Source organism: Pituophis catenifer, unplaced genomic scaffold (genome assembly GCF_029215685.1).
Source record: "Pituophis catenifer annectens isolate HBS135680 unplaced genomic scaffold, rPitCat1.0.hap2 SCAF_3, whole genome shotgun sequence".
NCBI lineage: Eukaryota > Metazoa > Chordata > Lepidosauria > Squamata > Colubridae > Pituophis > Pituophis catenifer.
In genome coordinates this window covers 93,064,659-93,083,667 of record NW_027256883.1, presented here as the reverse complement: position 1 = coordinate 93,083,667, position 19,009 = coordinate 93,064,659, and the positions used below count along the sequence as shown (strand labels likewise).

Genomic DNA, 19,009 nt, shown 5'->3' with positions numbered 1-19,009 from the left:
ACATATACCTAAATATTTCACCTTTTTTACTACCTGTAATCCTAACTCTTTAATTAATTCCTCTATTTGTTTTCCTGTTATATTTTTTGTTAACATTTTGGTCTTATCTTTATTAATTTTTAAACCAGCTACCTTCCCAAATTCCTCTATCTCTTTTATCAATATTGGACCTGTTTTTAATGGTTCTTCTGTGAAGAATACAAGGTCATCCACAAATGCTTGGGCCTTGTATTCCTCTCGTTTTACTTTTAATCCTTTTATTTTTTTGTTTGCTCTGATTTTTATCAATAGATTTTCCAATGTCAAGATAAAAAGTAAGAGTGAGAGTGGACATCCCTGCCGTACTCCTTTTTTTATTTCAAAAAATTTAGTAAAGTCTCCATTTACCATTATACTTGCTTTTTGTTTTGTGTATATGGAGGCTATTATGTTTGCAAATCTCTCCCCAAATTTCATGTTTTTTATTTGTTGGAGCATAAATTGCCAATTGACCTGATCAAAAACAGGGCTACCTGCCTCTCTGGATGCACCTCGTAATATTCTAATACATTAATTACTGTTCTTATATTATTTTTTATTTGTCTCATTGGTAAAAACCCGTTCTGGTCTGAGTGTATCCTACAATTCAATATTTTTTTCATCCTATTTGCCATTATATTCATAAAAAATTTGTAATCAGTGTTTAATAAAGAGATTGGTCTGTAATTTTTTATTTGTGTTATATCTGCTCCTTCCTTTTGTATCAACAAAATGTATGCTACTCTCCATGAGTCTGGTAGCTTTGCCTCTATTAAAATACTCAGTTTAAATGATCAAGTATATCCTTGGAATATAAAACCATAAAATTATATTTTATATAAAGTAGATTCCATTGTTCCAGAATTCTATCGTCCACTGGATCCAGAGTTTTCGATATAACCATTGTTGTAAGTTTTGTTTATTGCCTACAGTAAATCTATTAGTATCCAAATGATAATTTCTGCAATTGTTAATATTTTTTAAGCTTTCAGTTCAAGATAATTTGGTCCATGGAAAACTGAATATTGTGCAATCTTTCATCTTGCATATTAATCACATTATAACGCTGTTATAATTTATAGTCTGTCACCAAACTGTAAGCTTTGACAAGATCTGATCTTAATCGTCCAAATTATCATACAATATCATACATTTATCACAGAGTATCAAAAACACTGGAGGTTTTTAAGAAGAGACTGGACAGCCATTTGTCTGAAATGGTATAGGGTTTCCTGCCTGAGCAGGGTTGGAGTAGAAGACCTCCAAGGTCCCTTCCAACTCAGCTATTCTGTTAAATTCTATTAAACTATGTCCTTTCTTATAGGAGTATCAGGCTTGCAATATCAACCCTTGTCCAGAACTGAAGAAGACAACTCCTTGGACTCCGTGGACACCAGTGAATATCTCTGACAATGGTGGGCACTATGAACAACGATTCCGATACACTTGTAAGGCACGCCTTCCTGATGCAAGTTTGTTAGATGTGGGAAGGCAACGGATTGAAATGCGCTATTGTTCAAAGGATGGTGCCACTGGATGCGCAACTGATGGTAAGCAATCATCCACATAATCACTGTCAATCTTTTAAGCTTGTTATAATAGAAGGTCTCACAGACTTCAGGTAGAAACACTAACTGCTTATTATTACAGTAAATTAAGTGATGTAGTATGAATTGCAGGGAGCTCTTTTATGGCTGAACCTAATGGCATGCACCTGGAGATACGTGGTTCATCAGGCAGAAGTACTTCTCCTCTCTCTCCAGGTTTCTTACCATCACTACCTATGATTGATGAACATATCTGACCTCTGCAGTGGGGCAAATGTAGCCCACCTCTGGTGCGGTCCCTATTATCTTTTCATTGTAGGGGGTTGTGGAGATGACACTATTTAGAGACTGTTAGAACAACATGTGGAAAAGGATGTGTTGAGTGAGAGAAAGTGTTAGGAAGAGGCTCAGACTGGTCCTTCCCTTGTTCCCTGGGGTACAAGAAGGAAAAGGAAAATGCCATCAGGGTCATAAAACTGTTACAATAACCAATCTCAGCAAAATTCTAGTCATTTTGTGGTATCTGTTTCCTGATCTGGACAACCTCAAAGAGTTAGCAACAGTTGAAGAGAGTAATAACTGCTAACATCTGTAATAGTTTATTGCACTTCTACATAGTGTCATGTTGCCTGAGAACATATCCAGGAAATATGAACACAAAATACATAATTGTAAAAATTAACTGCTGCCACTCAGTTCTCCAGCAAAAAAACAAAATTCTATCTATCCATTTATCTATTTGTCAAATTTATATGCCATTCATCTTGTGCAAGGCAACACTGAGCTGTATTTTTATGTAGAAACACTTTTTATGCATAAAGGTATACGTTATGTGTTTTGAAAGAGATATTAATGTTTGTTTTTGCAAATCACCCTGCCCCTTTAAAAAAAAATCTTCCTATTAGCTTGACTGATCATTGAAGATATAATTAGAAAATATTTTTTAGAATTAAAACTGATATAAAGCTACTGCTTTTTTCTGACATCTTTTAAACTTTTAACATTCATCAGGATCTGATTCTTGATTTTAGAATTCTACAGTGCATAGTTACTGACATTCCATCAAATACTATTAATACTTATTTTAAAGAACTATAATTCTACAGTTCAAACCAGTATTATTTTGCCAGATCACACTGCTGAATTGCAGCATCTCATAAATTTTCCTTAGCAGAATTATTATTTTTTTGTCATGCCTCACCTGGTATATATAGTTTTTGTTTTATCTGAGTAACAATTCATTGTAATTTATAACAGATTTCACTTTATCGATGTCCCAAAGGTGCTTTTTCAAAAGGCAACTGGGCCTTCTTGTTTTTTCCTTGAAGACATTTCACTTCTCATCCAAGAAGCTTCTTCAGTTCTGACTGAATGGTGGAGAATGGAAGGACTTCTATTCCTTGCAGTCATCTAATTGTTAGCCCTAGACACCTAATTTATACTTAAGATGCTTCCTGGCCCATGATTTGCTACAGTGGTGAAATCTAAAATTTTTTGCCACCAGTTCTGTGGGTGTGGCCTGTGGTCATGTGACCAGGTGGGCATGGCCAACATGATGTCACTCACTTCACTTTCTTCTCTCTCCCTCTCTCCCTTCCTCTTTCTTTCTTTCTTTCTTTCTTTCTTTCTTTCTTTCTTTCTTTCTTTCTTTCTTTCTTTCTTTCTTTCTTTCCTTCCTTCCCTCCCTCCCTCCCTCCCTCCCTTTCTTCTCTCCCCCCCCCTCTCTCTCTCTCACACACACACACAGACACACTCTCTCACACACACATACCCACACACAACTGGTCTGAGCAACGGCTGCTGTGGGAGAAGGAAGAAAGTGCTCCAGGAGGGCAGGCAGCCAGGCCCAGAAGCAGCGCGTCCCCTGTCATGGGCTGGATGCAGGCAGCAGGACCCGAGGCGGAGGGGAAGGCAAGTGGGCAGCAGTCACCCAAAGACCCATCGGAAGCCGAGCATACCAGGCCCAAAAGGCGAGCAAGCCTCGCCATGTTCCCCCGAGGCAGCTCTTCGGCTGAGCGCAGCAGGTCTCCCTTCCCCACTGCCAGCATCAGCTTTACATCTGCTCGCCCTCCCGGGGTTGCCCATGCACACCCCAGCGGAGCAGCAGTCTCAGCTCCAGTGGCAGCAGTGGGAGAAGGAAGAAAGCGAGTGGCCCCTCTCAGCACCAGCGCCGCCACCCCTCTCAGCACCAGCACAATGGTTGTGTCTCCCCCAAGGGCCGCCAGGCCAGTGGGAAGCGACTCTCTCCCACGCAACGGCTGGATTCCCACCATGAGTGACAAGAAAATCTAATCGGTCCTCGGGTGGAATGGGGAGGGTTTCTCTTCCTTCCTCGTGAATTAAAAACGCATGTTAGAGCTACAGAGGAGGAGGAAGAGGGGGGCTTGCTGCACAAAAGCCCCAAAGGCTATGCAAAGTTGCAAACCTCGGGCGAGCTTGCAAAACGAACTCAATGAACCCTGCAACTTGCCTTCCCTCTTGCCGCTCCGACCCCTATCCAGCCTTGAAGCTGGCGGAGGAGAAAAGGAGGAGGAGGAGGGCTGCTTGGTATGATGCCTGCATTCTCCACCCTTTGCACGGGTAGCATCTTGGCCTTACAGGCATCATGGTCTGCCCCAGGCAAGCCGCAGGTGTTGCATCAGGGTGCTGGAGGCGAGTAGAGCCACGGAGCAGTTTTGCAGAGGAGGTAGAATAGCACAGAGGCAGCTGTCCATGCCTTGTTTCTTGCGAGTCAGACTGGAGAAAGGGAAGGGAGGAGGGAGGGAGTGGGCGGCTGGGTCTTCCTGGCCTTTGCTGGCCACTCCCCCCCCTCCTGCTCCTCCCAATCGCTTCTGAAAGACATGAGAGGCATTTTGGGCAAAAGTATTGTGGGGAGTTTTTGCAGCAGGAGAATAAAAAGGCTCTAACAGACCTGGATTGTCACGGGGCTCCCCCTCCCCTTCTTTATTTGTCTGCCCCTGCCATGTCTGGTCCCTTTTTGTTAAGTCCACTTCTCTCCAGTGCCACCGCCCCTCTCAGCCCCAGCGTCAGCCACTGTGTCTCCCCCAAGGGCTTGGGGGTTAGGGTTAGCTGGACACCGACCTTGGAAGATAAGCGGGCGTGGGGGACCACCGGGAAGGCAGGCAAGCACGGCAGGGCTGTGGGGAAGGGAGCAGGCTGCTAGCTCCCTTCCCCGCAGCCCTACCCTGCTTGCCTGCCTTCCACGTGGCCTTCCGCTTGCCTGCCTTCACAAGCTGGCCACAGGGATGTCGGGAAGACCACATGGAAGGCAGGGAAGCATGGCAGGACTGTGGGCCATGGACTGGTTCGGGGATGTGGCCAGCCAGTGGTTGCTACCGGTTCAGCAAACCAGCCCCAATTTCTACTACCAGTTTACCTGAACTGGTCTGAACCGGTAGCATTTCACCCGATTTGCTAGAACTTTTAACTTAACCTTTAAAACCTTGACATTGTTATCTCATTCCTTCCCTGTGTTGGTCCAATTTCTTTAGCTTATATGTTGCTTTTATTTAGTGGGTGTTTGCTTAATGACAGTTTAAGTGAAAGTTGTTAGGTAAGTTCTAGCCAGATTTCAGCCATGTCTGCCATTCAACCAAATCAAATCCTGAAATTAACCAAATCTCTGGCACGTTTGATTTTTTGTGCAATTGAAAACTGGCAGTTGAAACAAATAAGAGGTTCTTGATGTCTGTGTACAGATCCTCTCTCCCGCCCCTACCTCCCCAGTTGCCTTTCTTTTTCTGATTCTCTTCCAGTTGTACAGTTGTATCCAGGCCTGAGTCTGAGAAATAAAACTTTATAGCCTGCAGCAGTTCATTTGAAATGCCAGCAGGACAATGTCTTCCACCATCCTCCCTGCAGCAAGCATTTTGTAATTAAAACTTCCTTTAACATGGCCTGTGTGCCTCATTCTTTACATCTTGTAGAATAGCTCTTCTGCTGTGGTGTCATTGTGACCATTTAACATTCCTAATGCTGCACCTAAACACAAGTTGTTATAACTCGTCCATCTTTTCTCTTCCTCATTTTTGACTCTTGATTCTGGGCCAGGAGACAACAATTGTAACCTCTGTCTGGCAGAAACTCAATTACTTGAAGGCTTTTAATCATTGTCTCTATTGACTTTACGTTGCTTTAATTAAAAAGGACTTGGTAATTGCAACTCTCGCAATTATTGTAAATTATTGTAAATTGACTAGTCTTGAGGATAAAGGTAAAAACAGAAAAGAACTAGTGTCTAACTAAAAAACTGAGGCAGTTTTTTAAAGCTCACTTTTCCCTTTCAGCAAGCTTTTCTGTATAAATACTACATTTGCCAAGCGAGGATCCACCTTGTAGAGTTATTGTAAGGATGATTGAGATGGTGCTTTTGAACTGGTTTGGATGCTGTTCAGGTGCTAAGAATTTTAACTGCACATAGGGAAACTATAACAAATTGTGAGAATGCTTCTTCTGTTCAGATAGCCACCCGATTTACAGTGCCCCATTCCAGAATACTTTTATTTCGTTTCCCCATGCACTAGAACAAACATTCAATATTCTATAATAGTTGGGCAAGTCCCATCTCCTGCCTGGCAGGGTCCCCCCCCCCTTTAATATGTTTAATCTTGTTCTTAACATCTTCTGCACGTTGTTTTCAGTGTTGTAGACACTGAATATAAAGGTTGCTATTAGATATCTGTCTTAAATTGATGGGGGATCCCTGCAATTGGAGGTCTCTAATTATTCCAGCAAGAAGAGATGCAGAATTTGTTTACAAAATAATAAGGCTGCCATCCTACTTACTGGGAGTTAATGAGAACATGCCAGCTTTTATCTAAACAAGCATGCCTAGAATTTGGCTATAAAGTAATTTAAAAACTAAAAGGAGTGGTGAAGAGGCTTTTGATGAAGCTTGGTTACTTGTTTTGAAGAGTAATGGATGAAAATGTCTCTACATGTGCAGTTTTCTTTGTAGCCATTTCATCTGGAATTGGCATTGTTCGTTTGTTTGCTTCTTACAAAGACTCAAAATTGATATGGCTGCCAAGAGTTGTATTGCACTTCTGTCTCATCCTTAAAAAACCTTTGTGTTGTGATCAATTGAACTGCATTTGCAGTACAAACAAAAAATAAATGTGCTTCTAAATGACAGTTCACTTTTCACAAGTCATGGATAAAAATATGTAGCAGAAAAGCAAACATCACAAATATCTTAGACTTAAAAGTCACAGCATTCATTGTAAATGCAGTTATACATAATTCATCCTGGTCATTGAGTTCTTACAGAAAATATATGCTACAACAAATACCCATATTTGTTGTGTATTGTATACCTGATGGAACGGAGTCATTTTGATAAAAAGCAGTGGCTTTTAAATTTTACTTGTCTATTTTACTTTCTACTTAGCTCATTATGCTTTGAAAATAACCATTTTAACCTTTAACATTAACCTGTTTCAGTGCAATTAAATTAATATTATTAAAATCTGTTTAAGAATTCACTCTTCTTCATGAGACTTCTTTATTTTTATTTGCTGCTTTTGCCAACCATTCTGAAGTCTTCTAAATTTTAAATATGGACAATCCACATTTGTTACAAATTATATATTCAAGACAGATGTGTATAAGGAAGACCAACTGAAGTCTGTTTAAAAACCACTCTATTTTCCAACCAGTAGCCATTAGTCTGGCAGTATCAGACTTCATGATAAAGTTGGATCCAATTAATAGTAATTTTTTTTTCTATTATGAGGTATAGCCAAACCTCAAAATGAGTTACTGTATAACCTTCAAAAGTGGAGTATCTACTTTGGTAAAGCCACTAAGGGCCTGATTAAATTGCTTTGGGAATTGGAGTTTCATGGTTCACTGGCCAGTGCTATTTTTATACTCACAGAGATTCTTATGAAGTATAACTGTCAGTCTTTGATACCATATTATAATCCATATGACAGAGTACTTCATAAGTGTTAAAGTTACTGGATCAGATGCAAATTAAATTAGAACAATGTTATCGGTACATTTGCAGATTACTGCCATGGTAAATTCTTTTATTCTGTTTATATTTGTATTCTTAGGCGATCTTTTGCATTCTGGGCATCGTTCCACTCACACTATCAATGGTGCTTGGTCCCCCTGGTCTCCATGGTCTCAGTGTAGTCGTGACTGCAACAGAGGTATTCGGAACCGCAAACGAATTTGCAATAATCCTGAGCCAAAGTATGGGGGATTGCCTTGTCTGGGACCTCCCCTGGAATACCAAGAATGCAACATCCTTCCATGCCCAGGTAAGTGGCCATAGAAATGTTAAAATCGAAAAGCAAAGCATTCAACTTTTAATTCCCTCTGCCTTATTTTATTGTGTAACCCAACAAGGAAGTAGTGGGAGACCAAGTGTGTTTACCTTTTATGTTAATTCCCCCCCCCCCCGTGCTTTATTTTATGCAATAGCTGCTGAATGGTTTTTTAAACATGCATTGTAAAGAAGGAATAATTTAGTTTTATTTAATTATACTTACTTCTGCTTGAGAGCAGAACAATTATGCTGAATCAAATAGAGTTCATCTTATTCCCATCTTATTCCAGCATTATTATTTTTTTTATTCCTCATACTGGACAGCTAGATGCCAATAGGACGCTGCAAGCAAAAGATATCCCTTTCCCACTATTTCTCCATAGACATTTTATTTGGAAACATCCTGTTCCCAACATGGAGACAATATTGAGTCCTCAAGACCAATAATGCTTGATAAACCCCTCAATTTATCCAATTCCCACTCTTAAAGCTACCCACATTAGTGGCTTATATTATCTTGTAGAAGTGGGTTTTTTTCTATCTTCCAGAGCATCATTGGATGACCCATAGTTCTAGCAGTTCTAGAAAGAGAATAAATGGTTGTCCAGTCTCTTAAAAATCACTGGAGGTTTTTAAGAAGAGATTGGACAAGCCATTTGTCTGAAATGGTATATTTATTTGTTTATTTGTTTGTTTGTTTGTTTAGATTTATATGCTGCCCTTTCTCCAAGAGGACTCAGGGTGGCTCACAACAATAAAACAGAAAAATAAAACAAAAACTCTGGGTTAAAAGTTATACATAAAATCCCTGAAATCAATTAAAATCCATTTTAAAACCCCCATCAGTCCAGGCCGGCCAGGCAAAATAGCCACGTTTTTAGTTCGCGGCGGAAAGAGCAAGGGTCGGGGGCCATCCGGAGCTCCAGGGGGAGCTGATTCCAGAGGGTAGGTGCGCCCACAGAGAAGGCCCACTCCCTAGGGGTCGCCAGCCGACACTGTCTGGCCAACGACACCCCGAGTATAGATCTCCTGCTTGAGCAGGGGGTTGGAATTGAAGACCTCCAAGGTCCCTTCCAGCTCTGTTCTGATTGATTGAATCCTATAATCACTTTGATTGCCCTCTTTTGTTTTTTTCCAGCTTTATTAAATACTTTTCTAAGTGTAGCAATCAGAGCTAAAATAGATATATTATAGTTTTGTTTAGAATTTAGATTAGAATTTAGCATTTTTATTTTCAGCCCCCTCCTAATGATCCCTAGAATGAAATTTGCCTTTTTTATTACTTTTTCAGAATCATTCAACATCTGTCATTGTGATCTCTTTCCTAGTTGGTTACAAACAGTGCAATATAAATATGAAATTAGTGTTTTTTTTGATCCATTGAAGAGACATTACACTTAAACTTCAGTTGGATTGCATTTACCATTTGGATGACCATTTACTTAATTTAAAAGAACCTTCTGAAACTCTTCGGTGTTATTTTTAGTTTTTAGTGACTTGAATAGTTTGGTAACATCTGGCCAACTCACTGATTACCCCAAGTCAATATTAAAAAGCACTGGCCCACAATACAGAACCCTGAGAGACTTTCTTTCCTCCACTGAAAAAAAATGCAATTTATTCCAATTCGTTTTTTAAAAAGCTAGGTTATAGGTTATCCCATGTAAAAAAGGTAAAGGCAAATTTTATTCCACTAGTTGTTGCTGATTATAGGCTGATGCTCATCTCCATTTCAAGGCCATTGAGCTAGTGCTGTCAAGACATTTCTGCAGTCATGTGGGCATGATGTCACAGAGCGCTGTTACTTTCGCACCAAAGTGATACCTGTTTATCTACTTGAATGTGCATGCTTTCAAACTGCTAGGTTGACATGAACTGGGGTGAGAACAGGAGCTCACCCATTCATGTGGCACTTGGGTGTTGAACCCATACTGTCAGCTTCTTAACCACTGAGCACTGCACCACCCCTTATCCCATGAGTATTAATTGTATTCAAAAACCTTTGATAAGAAACTTTGTCAAACACTTTTCAGATATCCAGATGTTGCTACGAGTAAGTGTGTTTGGTTTGGTAGCAGGCAGTAGATTTGAGGGCTCAAAGTAGCACTCTCAAATCAACATAAATTCCAAAAAGGATTTTATTAATGTTAAGAAACTTACAGAAAACAAAGAAAAGCTATACCAGATTATATACTACATGGCTTTAACTTGTCATGAGACACAGTTTGATAGCAAATGGATCATTTAGAGCCAACTGGTAGCTTCTGTAGCACCCTCTTGGAGGGTAAGGTCTACACTGGCCTACACTGGTCTACACTATTTTATACTTTTTTATACTTTTATACTTTTTTATACTTTTTCATAGGACAGGAAGTATAAACTGGCAACACATCAGCTATAGTTTTAAGTGAGATACCGCTTTCAATACACAACACCTGGAAACACCTGGAAACAGTCTTTTTAAAAATTATATTTATCAGAGTTTCTTGCAAAAATCAAATCCAGAAGCATACACAGATAATGGAATCAGCTGGATTCATTAACTTCTTTATATTCATTATAACACATAAAGTATATTTACAATACCAACAGTTGATTCTTCAGCTCAGATCGGCAGACATGTTCACACACAGAATACAGCAAAGAGACCTTAACACACATGCTGGTTTCAGTTTCTCTTTACAGAATCAGAAGCTGCAGATTAAGACACGCCCTGGCTCCAGTCTGTTTCGGCTCCCAATTGGCTGATTTAGTTGCTATGTCTATTCATTGGCTGACCTTGTTACCATGTCTTTCCAGTCATGAATATTCTGACAATATTTTTATTGAAATAATAAAAGATACTATAAACTAAAAAGAAAAAAAAATAGAATAAAACCTCTTTTGCAAGAAAGCCACAAAAGGAAAGGAAAAATAGAAAAAAGAGCAAGAAAACCAGAAAACAACTTCCCGCCCTCATCATAATTTAAACAGTTTCATTATCTCTTTATCTTTTTTTAATTAACAGATATAAAACTCTTGATCCCATAAATCAACTATAGGCACTCCAATAAGCAACATGTTTTCCAATCCAGGTGTCAGCAAAAAGTTCTTCTGAGTCAAATGTTATCCAGCACCTGTTGGTATAGAGGGTGTAGGAAATGTCTTTGAAGGACAGGCCGCTACTAACAGACAGATAAAACCAAGAAATCAATTTGACAAAAATAGCTCAGAGAAGCCTAAAAAGATAAAGTGTGGGAGGGGGAACTGCACATTCAGACTTGCAAAATTTTGTTACTAGAACTGTTGCAATATAAGTAGTCTTAGTTTATATGCCATTGGCATCTCCATCTTGTCTACTTTGTAGGACTGTTTAAAATCTATGTCAATTTTTGTTTGTTTTCTGTACTTGCATCCTGTTTTTTTTTTTTAGTTCAACTGTCTCTCTAATCCAAATCCTTCACCTGACATTTCTATCTCATCCATATATTGAGACCTCTGAACTCTGCATGTCTACTAGCCTCATGCATGGATCTAGTGGTATCTCTAAAAATGCTACTTTGGCAGTCCTGGACTTGAATTTGTTACCTGCTTCCCAATGGTACCAAAATGCCCATAAATTCTTCCTTTTCTCCAACAGTATTTAGTAGCTTATCTTGATGGCATATGACATTTATAGCCTTCACACCAGATAGGTTACTCTGAGGTTGACATTTGTCTTTGTATCTAATGATCAAATCATTTATAAAGAAGTAACCTCCACTCACCCCAGAGGAATATCTTTGAAATGAGAGGTATGGATACATCACCCAAGAATTGGGCCCCTTCTACAGGGACATCTTGTTTATCATTGAAATGATACCCTCCTTCTCTAAAGCCCTCTTTCTCCCTGACAACAAGGGATTGTCATTGTCAGAGTGGGACAAAGTTTATTGCATCTCATAAATCTCATCTAATCTGCCTGGTTGTCTGAGCATCCTTATCTCAGCTGCTGTAGTTTCAAGGGAAAGCATCTGCTCTTTGAGAGCTAGGAACTTACTGCACCAAGAAGAGTCCCCAAGAGGCAAATAGTTACATATTTGACACTATGTAAAGTAACCTGGAAAATTCCCCCTCAACTGTTGGCCTTCTCTCTTTCTATATTAGTTATTACTTGTAACTTTATATTCTTCTTTAGCACTAGTTCAACTAAAAGATGTGATACTGTTTCAGAAGACAGAGCCTTGACTTCTTTGCCCAGTAACTAATTTCACTTCTGAAATTGTGACTGTGATTTGGGAAGGAACAGTCAGTCAGTGTGTTTCTTCCCTGCTAAAATCCCTCTCCAAACTCCCTTGTTCTTCCATGACCTGCTCAAGCTTTTTGCAAGCTCTCAGCTGCCTCTCCTGTTTTCAAAGAGTGCTTGGATGGGACTGAATTCATGTTTGGAAACATAAAACTTCATGGGTGGTGGTAATTGCTATTACCAAGATGTGAGGAGATGTTCTTGTGCGGTGAAGTATGAAGATAACCTCAGAGTTTCTTGACTTTGCTTTTAATCTCTGGTATTCCCACAGAGGTTCATAATTATCCCAGATTTACTATCCTTTTAACCAAAATTTGAAGACTTGACTGTTTCTCCAGACCCTTGGATAAGGAATTGAGTTTTGCACACATATTTTTTTTATTATCAGACCATGAACTTTTTGATTTCTGTCATTTTACTAGTGGAGGATTTATGTCAGCTGTTTTTGCTTTAAACTGCCCAGTGTTGGCTGACTTAGGTTTCCCTATAAATATGATTGATTAAATAAATAAAAAATAAGTTGCTCTTTTTTTTAATGGCAGTGCCGATGCTCTGGAACAACCTCCCAGGTGAGATCAGGTTAGCCCCCTGCTTCTTAATGTTTCAGAAGCTTTTAAAAACAGTTGTTCTGGAGGGCCTTCTCTTGATTTTAGCATGCCATTTTCATTATGTTGTTTGCAGTTTTTGATATGGGTGGTGTCATTGTTTTACTGCTTTTATAGTTATGATAGAATGGGTGTTTTACTTTATACTCTATGTAAGCCATCAGGAGTCTCTGGATTGCCGCAGGGCAGAAATGTAGAAAATCATTCATACCACATTTCAGCGTAGCTATTGTGATATACTTCCCATTTGGAAATGGCAGCATTGACATTGCTTTGGGCTTTCTCCCATCTTATTATAATTCAGTTACCTTTCTATAAGCGATACTTAAGAATATATATTTGTATTTGTGAGCTTCTGGCTTTGAACTTTTTGCAGTGGTCTAGATTGTGCAGTTGTAAACTAGAAGACAATGAATGTGTTTATCTGCTTTTTGAGAAACAACAAACAACAGCACTGTTCTTCTGCACCTAGTTGACGGAAGTTGGTCCTGTTGGTCGTCATGGTCCAAGTGCTCTGCTACTTGTGGAAGTGGCCATTATATGAGGACTCGCTCCTGTACAAACCCAGCACCGGCTTATGGAGGTGACATCTGTTTAGGGCTCCACACCGAAGAAGCACTTTGCAATACAGAACAATGCCCAGGTTTGAAACATCCTGTTTGTTTCCTCGACAATTGTAGAACAGACATTGTTAAGAATTAGATTAAATTAGACAGCATGTTCAGAATTATTTACTGTTTCTACATTTGTTTTCCTTTATACACATGTTATACTGAGGAAGATCTTTTAGTTTACCTAAAGCCATAAATTAGGTGATATAGGAATATGGAACCACATCTAGCTTTCCAATCCAGCTTCAAATCTTGGTGGGGGATCTAGAAGTACCAGTAGGTTTCATTCATCCCATTGGGATAGGCCTGGTATGATGCTCTAACCTGTTAATCTACCTTGGGCCCTGCCTGATGAGCCTATTGTATTGCTCTCATACTCATGGTTGAGCCACATAATCCATGCAAACTTGCTCTGAAGATTTCTCAGAATGGAATTAGCCACAACAAAAGATAGCATACAAGGTGGAAATCTTGTTTTCATTCATAAAAACTGAGGATGCTGAAGCAGAAAACTCAGTGGTACTCTGCAAACTGGATGAGTTGTCTAATTCCAGTTAGCAGCCACATGGAAAACAGTGGTCAGACCAGTCCCTTGCTTAGCTATATTTTCCACTTACATTTGCAGGTTTTGCCTTTCCATTCCTAACTAATTCAACTGTAAAGCACTATGGGGCAGTATATAAGCCTAATGCTATTGCTATCCCTTTACATTAGCTGGTGATAGTGGCAGCCTCATTTTGTAAAACCTTTGAAATGTACTTGCCATGCTAAAACACCAGTGCTAAGAGGAAGAAGGCTGGATGGAAGATATATCTATAACTGGGGGATGGGGAACTGTAGGGCAGAAAGAAGATGGGGGCTCCTCCCCACTTTTATCATTTATTCACCAGCTTTCTCCAGACGTTTAGCTTCCAATTTCAATCTTTCCCAAGTCAGGATAAGCTATAGCCTAGGCTAAAACTACACCTCACACTCAATAAAAGCAGACAATGCTTCCCATATTAGCTTCTCCCAGTTATCCAGAACCGATAGACTCTCCAATTCTGCATGATCCTGATGTCATTTTCAGCACTTCTTTACCATCAATAGCAGCACCCAATGATGTGGAAGAAGAACAAGATTTGTGATAGGAGATTAAGATTAATAACTGTTCCACCTTTAAGTGACATGTATGTATGTATGTATGTAACCCTTAATTCTGGTGTATACTATTTCCCAAAAGCTAAAAATATTTTAATTTAGAGTTGACAGAATTTCTGTATATGCTCCTCCACCATCTGTCTCCCTTCTATATCTGTTTCTCTAAGGATGTAAGGTGTGGATACCAGAAAATTTTTGAACAGAAAAAAGTGGTTGAGAGTTTAATTTGCTCCCTTTTAGGGTAGGTGAATTGCTGAAGCTCATACTGTTGATCCATCCAGATCCAACAAAGAACACCAAAAGATATGGTATTAAATGTAAACTGTGCATTTTTAAAAATTTGCACATTTTTAATCAACACAATGTTGGTCTAAAACAGAGGTGTTAAATTCAAGTCGTCACATTGTCATCACGTGACATATCACAACTTCCCCCCCTTTGCTAAAATGGAGGGGAGGCGTGGCAAGCACATGATGCATCTGGCTCGCGGGCCGCGAGTTTGACACCCCTGGTCTAAAACATAATCATTGCTTCAGTGCATTGATTGTCCTTGCAGAATCAGGTTAATATGCTAAAAATGGAAAAGATTGAGGTTTGGGATAGGAGGAAATTTAAAGGGAATGCGTGGTGGACTGATGGTCCCTTCATGCGCTATTGATTTTTGTTTGTTGCAGATAGTTGGTCAGACTGGTCAGATTGGTCAGGCTGTGATGCATCTGGAGTCCAGGTCCGCACTCGCCAGTGTAATATTTTATTTCCTGTGGGTCAGCAGTGCTCTGGGAATACGACTGAAAGTCAGCCGTGTGATTCTGATTCCAATTTCATACCAGGTAAGAGCAAGCATGGATGATACCCTGATGTGATTCCTGAATAACAAGCATGGCTAGGTAGCTGCACCCTTGCTGAAAGTAGGCTGAGACCTGTCTAAAATGAAGAATTAAGGGCTTGTCTCTGTTCAGTAAGAGGGAGCTGGAGGAAGAGACAAGGATGTTTAGTTTTCCCTCTTATCCCAAATATACATGCCAGTCCAGTTGATGGATTTAAATCTCTTCTTTCTCCTATCTTGGCTTTTACATTCTGCTGATATTGCTATATAGCAGTGTTCCTCAACTTTGGCAACTTGAAGATGTGTGGACTTCAATTCCTAGAATTCCCTAGCTAGTTCTTCAAGCCACCACGGTTGAGAAACATTACTGTATGGCATACCACTTTAATAAAATTATTATGATTGGTTGCACAGTCAGGTAGATGTGCATTTTGACCCACCTATCAAGTCCTTTCCAAGGACCTGGATTAGGCATTATTATTATTATTATTACTGGATTTACTGAATTTGAGTGCATTATTATTCTGGCAAATTAGCAACTTGTGTTGTGTACTTAAGGTATCCTTTGAGGAATAATTTGCTTGCAGTCAAATGAAACTTACTTGGACATTCTTCACCATTAAGCTGTTAATTCAATTATTTGTTACTGTAGATATAACTGTTGCAAGAACCAGCAGTATCAAAGAAAAAAGATGTGGTGGTAAGATTCTTCACTTTTGTCTTATTTGTGACAATTATTCGTTTTTTTCCACCCTCAACACTTTCATGAAAGTTTGCTCTATTTTTCTTACACCAGCCAAGACTGAAATTGCACATTTCAAATTTCTGTGACTCTCCTGTGCTCCATTAGTGGAGAATAGATGTAATGCAGTATTTAACACTTGGGCTTTTTGTGTGCTCTGAGCTTGGTTATTTTCTTGCAGATCTTTCATTTCCAGGAGACCTAATATCATTGTTGTGAATGGAAAAATGAAGTTTGCAGATTGTTTATGCATAGTGGCTTGCCCTGCCAGTCTTGTTGGGGTTGTAATTTCTTCTGTAATGGTTCCCTGATTAGGGTGTTGTTTCTTCCCTGATTGTTTATCTGGGGCTGTTTGCTGCTTATCTGGGTGATGGTTGCTATGGAGAGTTGATCTGGGATTTGGGTTTCCTTCCTTGGTCTTTGGTTATGTTCTAAATGGTATCTAGATGGGATTTATCTCAGTGTGTCTGTTGACTTGTCAGAATGTCAGTATTATTGTACCATTCACTATTCATGTTAGATTATGCTGGGTACCACTGGGAATCTTTTGATTGTGGCATTATAAGCAACAGAGAAGGCATGGTAAAGAATTCTTTCTTGTATTTCTTTAGAATTGGGATGAATTCTTTCACTACAGTCTGACTCTTTCCTGCTTATTTCACTATCATTAGCATGGATAAATTAAGGCATTGTGCAAGCCTTGCCAAGTTGAGAGGGTGGTCACAAGTAGTTATAACATTTAATGGTCCCAGTAGTTTTTACTGCATTTGAATCCAAATCTCTGGCAAAATCTTCAATGAATAATTTTGGCAGCTCAGTCATGATGCTGATGGTAGTCGGTATGTGAAATTTTGCTGTAGCCACTGATCAAATGGTCAATTGTTTCATCCTTTCCACTACAAAGGCTGCATTTGCTGTTGTTTTTACATGTTGAATTTTCACCTTCATGTAGTCAGTTGATAAAGCTTGTTCTTGAGATGCTAAAATAATGCATGCCTTCAGTTTCTTTAATACTCCTGATCTTAACCAACTCCATGTGGGTTTTTTATTGATATTATTATTTTATCCAGACTATTCCTCTATATATTACCTCAAGGCAGCAAACTTATCTAATACTCCTGCCCCCTCTTTTCCCCCCAACAACAACCTTCTGAGGTGGTTGGGCTGAGAGAGAATTACTGGCCCAAAAGTCATCCAGTGGCTTCCATGCCTAAGGCAGATCTAGAACTCAAAGTCACCCAGTTTCTAGGCCAGCACCTTCACTACTATATCAATTAGGTGTCCATATAATTGTGATGGCCTTGCAAACTTGTTCTGCTCTAAAATATATATCTGGCAGGAAATTCAGAAAGCAGAATTCTGTAATCAATATAAAATTTAGTATTTTACTTTGCTCCGGAAATAAGTAATATACAAAAATTATAACATGTAAACTAAATAAGGTATTGATTTTATTTTCTCATTCATCTAATTTGTAGAATTTAATCTGTTCCACATGACTGCTGTGGGGCTGAGTAGCTCAATTCTTGGATGCCTTCTGACTCTTCTGGTTTACACTTATTGCCAGCGATATCAGCAACAGTCTCATGATGCCACTGTCATTCATCCAGTATCCCCAGCACCTCTGAACACCAACATCACCAATCACCTCAACAAACTGGACAAGTATGATTCTGTAGATGCCATTAAGGTAAGGAATCAATAGTGGCCATGTGTTGTCAAATGTAGATACACAAATTCCATTGTAAATTACTATGGGCTGTTTCAGGAGGGGCACAGTTAGACTTCCAGTATTACAGTAAACCCCGCCATCCTCCAAAATTCTAATTTTTGTGTGACAGATGAACATATTTACATAATTCACTGAGCTTTTTTAGTGCATTTAATTTTATGTAATTATTTGAATTTTGTTTTAGCCATGCCTATTTTTGCCAGAATGACCTCAGGTATACCATACAGAGTATTAAGCATGGCTCTCAATTCCAAAAAGTGTGTTCATAGTATACATAAAGGAACATTTTTAATGCATACTGTAGAACCAGCATTAGACCTGATTCTGTTTCTAGACTTGATCAGGCAGAACTTCTCTTGAATTATATGGCAGCACTTTAAAGCAGTTTTCATAGCCTATTATACTTGCTGACTTCTAAAGCCATCTGTCATGTCATACGGAGTCTGGTATGCAAATTCTGTGGCATCTCTAGTGGTGTTCAAATCTTGAAAATGTTAAAGTGATATAAGTTATGGTTTCCTCGTCATCATCTGTTTTATATATTTTTCCACAATTATTTGTCACATTATTCAAACTTTGTTCTTTCAAGTTGCCCACAAATGTTGACAACAAAATGTCAGCAAAATAATTGTTTTTAAACCACTTCCTATTTTATTTGATTATATCTTTTTACTTGATTTCCCTTTTTCTTTTTTCATATTCCCAAATTTCCACCATAATGTTGCTTTTCTTTCTCTTCTCTTCACTGCACCTCATAAATATTCATGTATTTTAATGAGAATTTACTCTTTTCCTTTTCTTATTCTTTTCCCAGGCATTTAATAAAAATAATCTCATCCTAGAAGAACAAAACAAGTACTTCAATCCACATCTTACTGCAAAAGCGTATTCCAATGCCTATTTTACAGATTTGAATCACTATGATGAATATTAAAAAGGCATCTGCTAATTTCATATGGGTCTCCAAGATGTGAACCCTCTGTGTGAATATCAAATTGTTAATACCATGTTGTTGCCAGCTTTAACACAACAAAAAGCACTCAGTTGTGTTGGTACAATCTTGCAGTAAAGAAACAACTTTGGTAATGCAATATTTGTATTGTGTTGTACATTGGAACTATACATGCAAGAAATGAAATGTCTTGTGTAGGACACTTTGAGGCTTGCTACCATCCTACTAATTCATCTCTTCAGTTTCTCAAATATGTATGGGAAGGGCCATACACTGCCTTCTGGATGCAGCATTC

The 19,009-nt window shown here is 39.0% G+C and overlaps 1 protein-coding gene across 1 annotated transcript in view; it reads left to right on the top strand.

Annotated features, from left to right (window-relative positions):
- SEMA5A (semaphorin 5A) overlaps positions 1–18,742 on the top strand; it is a 143,969-nt gene extending 125,227 nt beyond the window's left edge. Inside the window, exons 15-21 of the mRNA XM_070939125.1 lie at positions 1,343–1,568; positions 7,625–7,834; positions 13,184–13,354; positions 15,137–15,292; positions 15,941–15,988; positions 17,509–17,720; positions 18,577–18,742. Of these exons, the coding sequence (XP_070795226.1) occupies positions 1,343–1,568; positions 7,625–7,834; positions 13,184–13,354; positions 15,137–15,292; positions 15,941–15,988; positions 17,509–17,720; positions 18,577–18,696 (1,143 nt within the window). The 3' untranslated portion in view covers positions 18,697–18,742. The remainder of the gene's footprint in view (positions 1–1,342; positions 1,569–7,624; positions 7,835–13,183; positions 13,355–15,136; positions 15,293–15,940; positions 15,989–17,508; positions 17,721–18,576) is intronic.
- Positions 18,743–19,009: the final 267 nt, after the last annotated feature.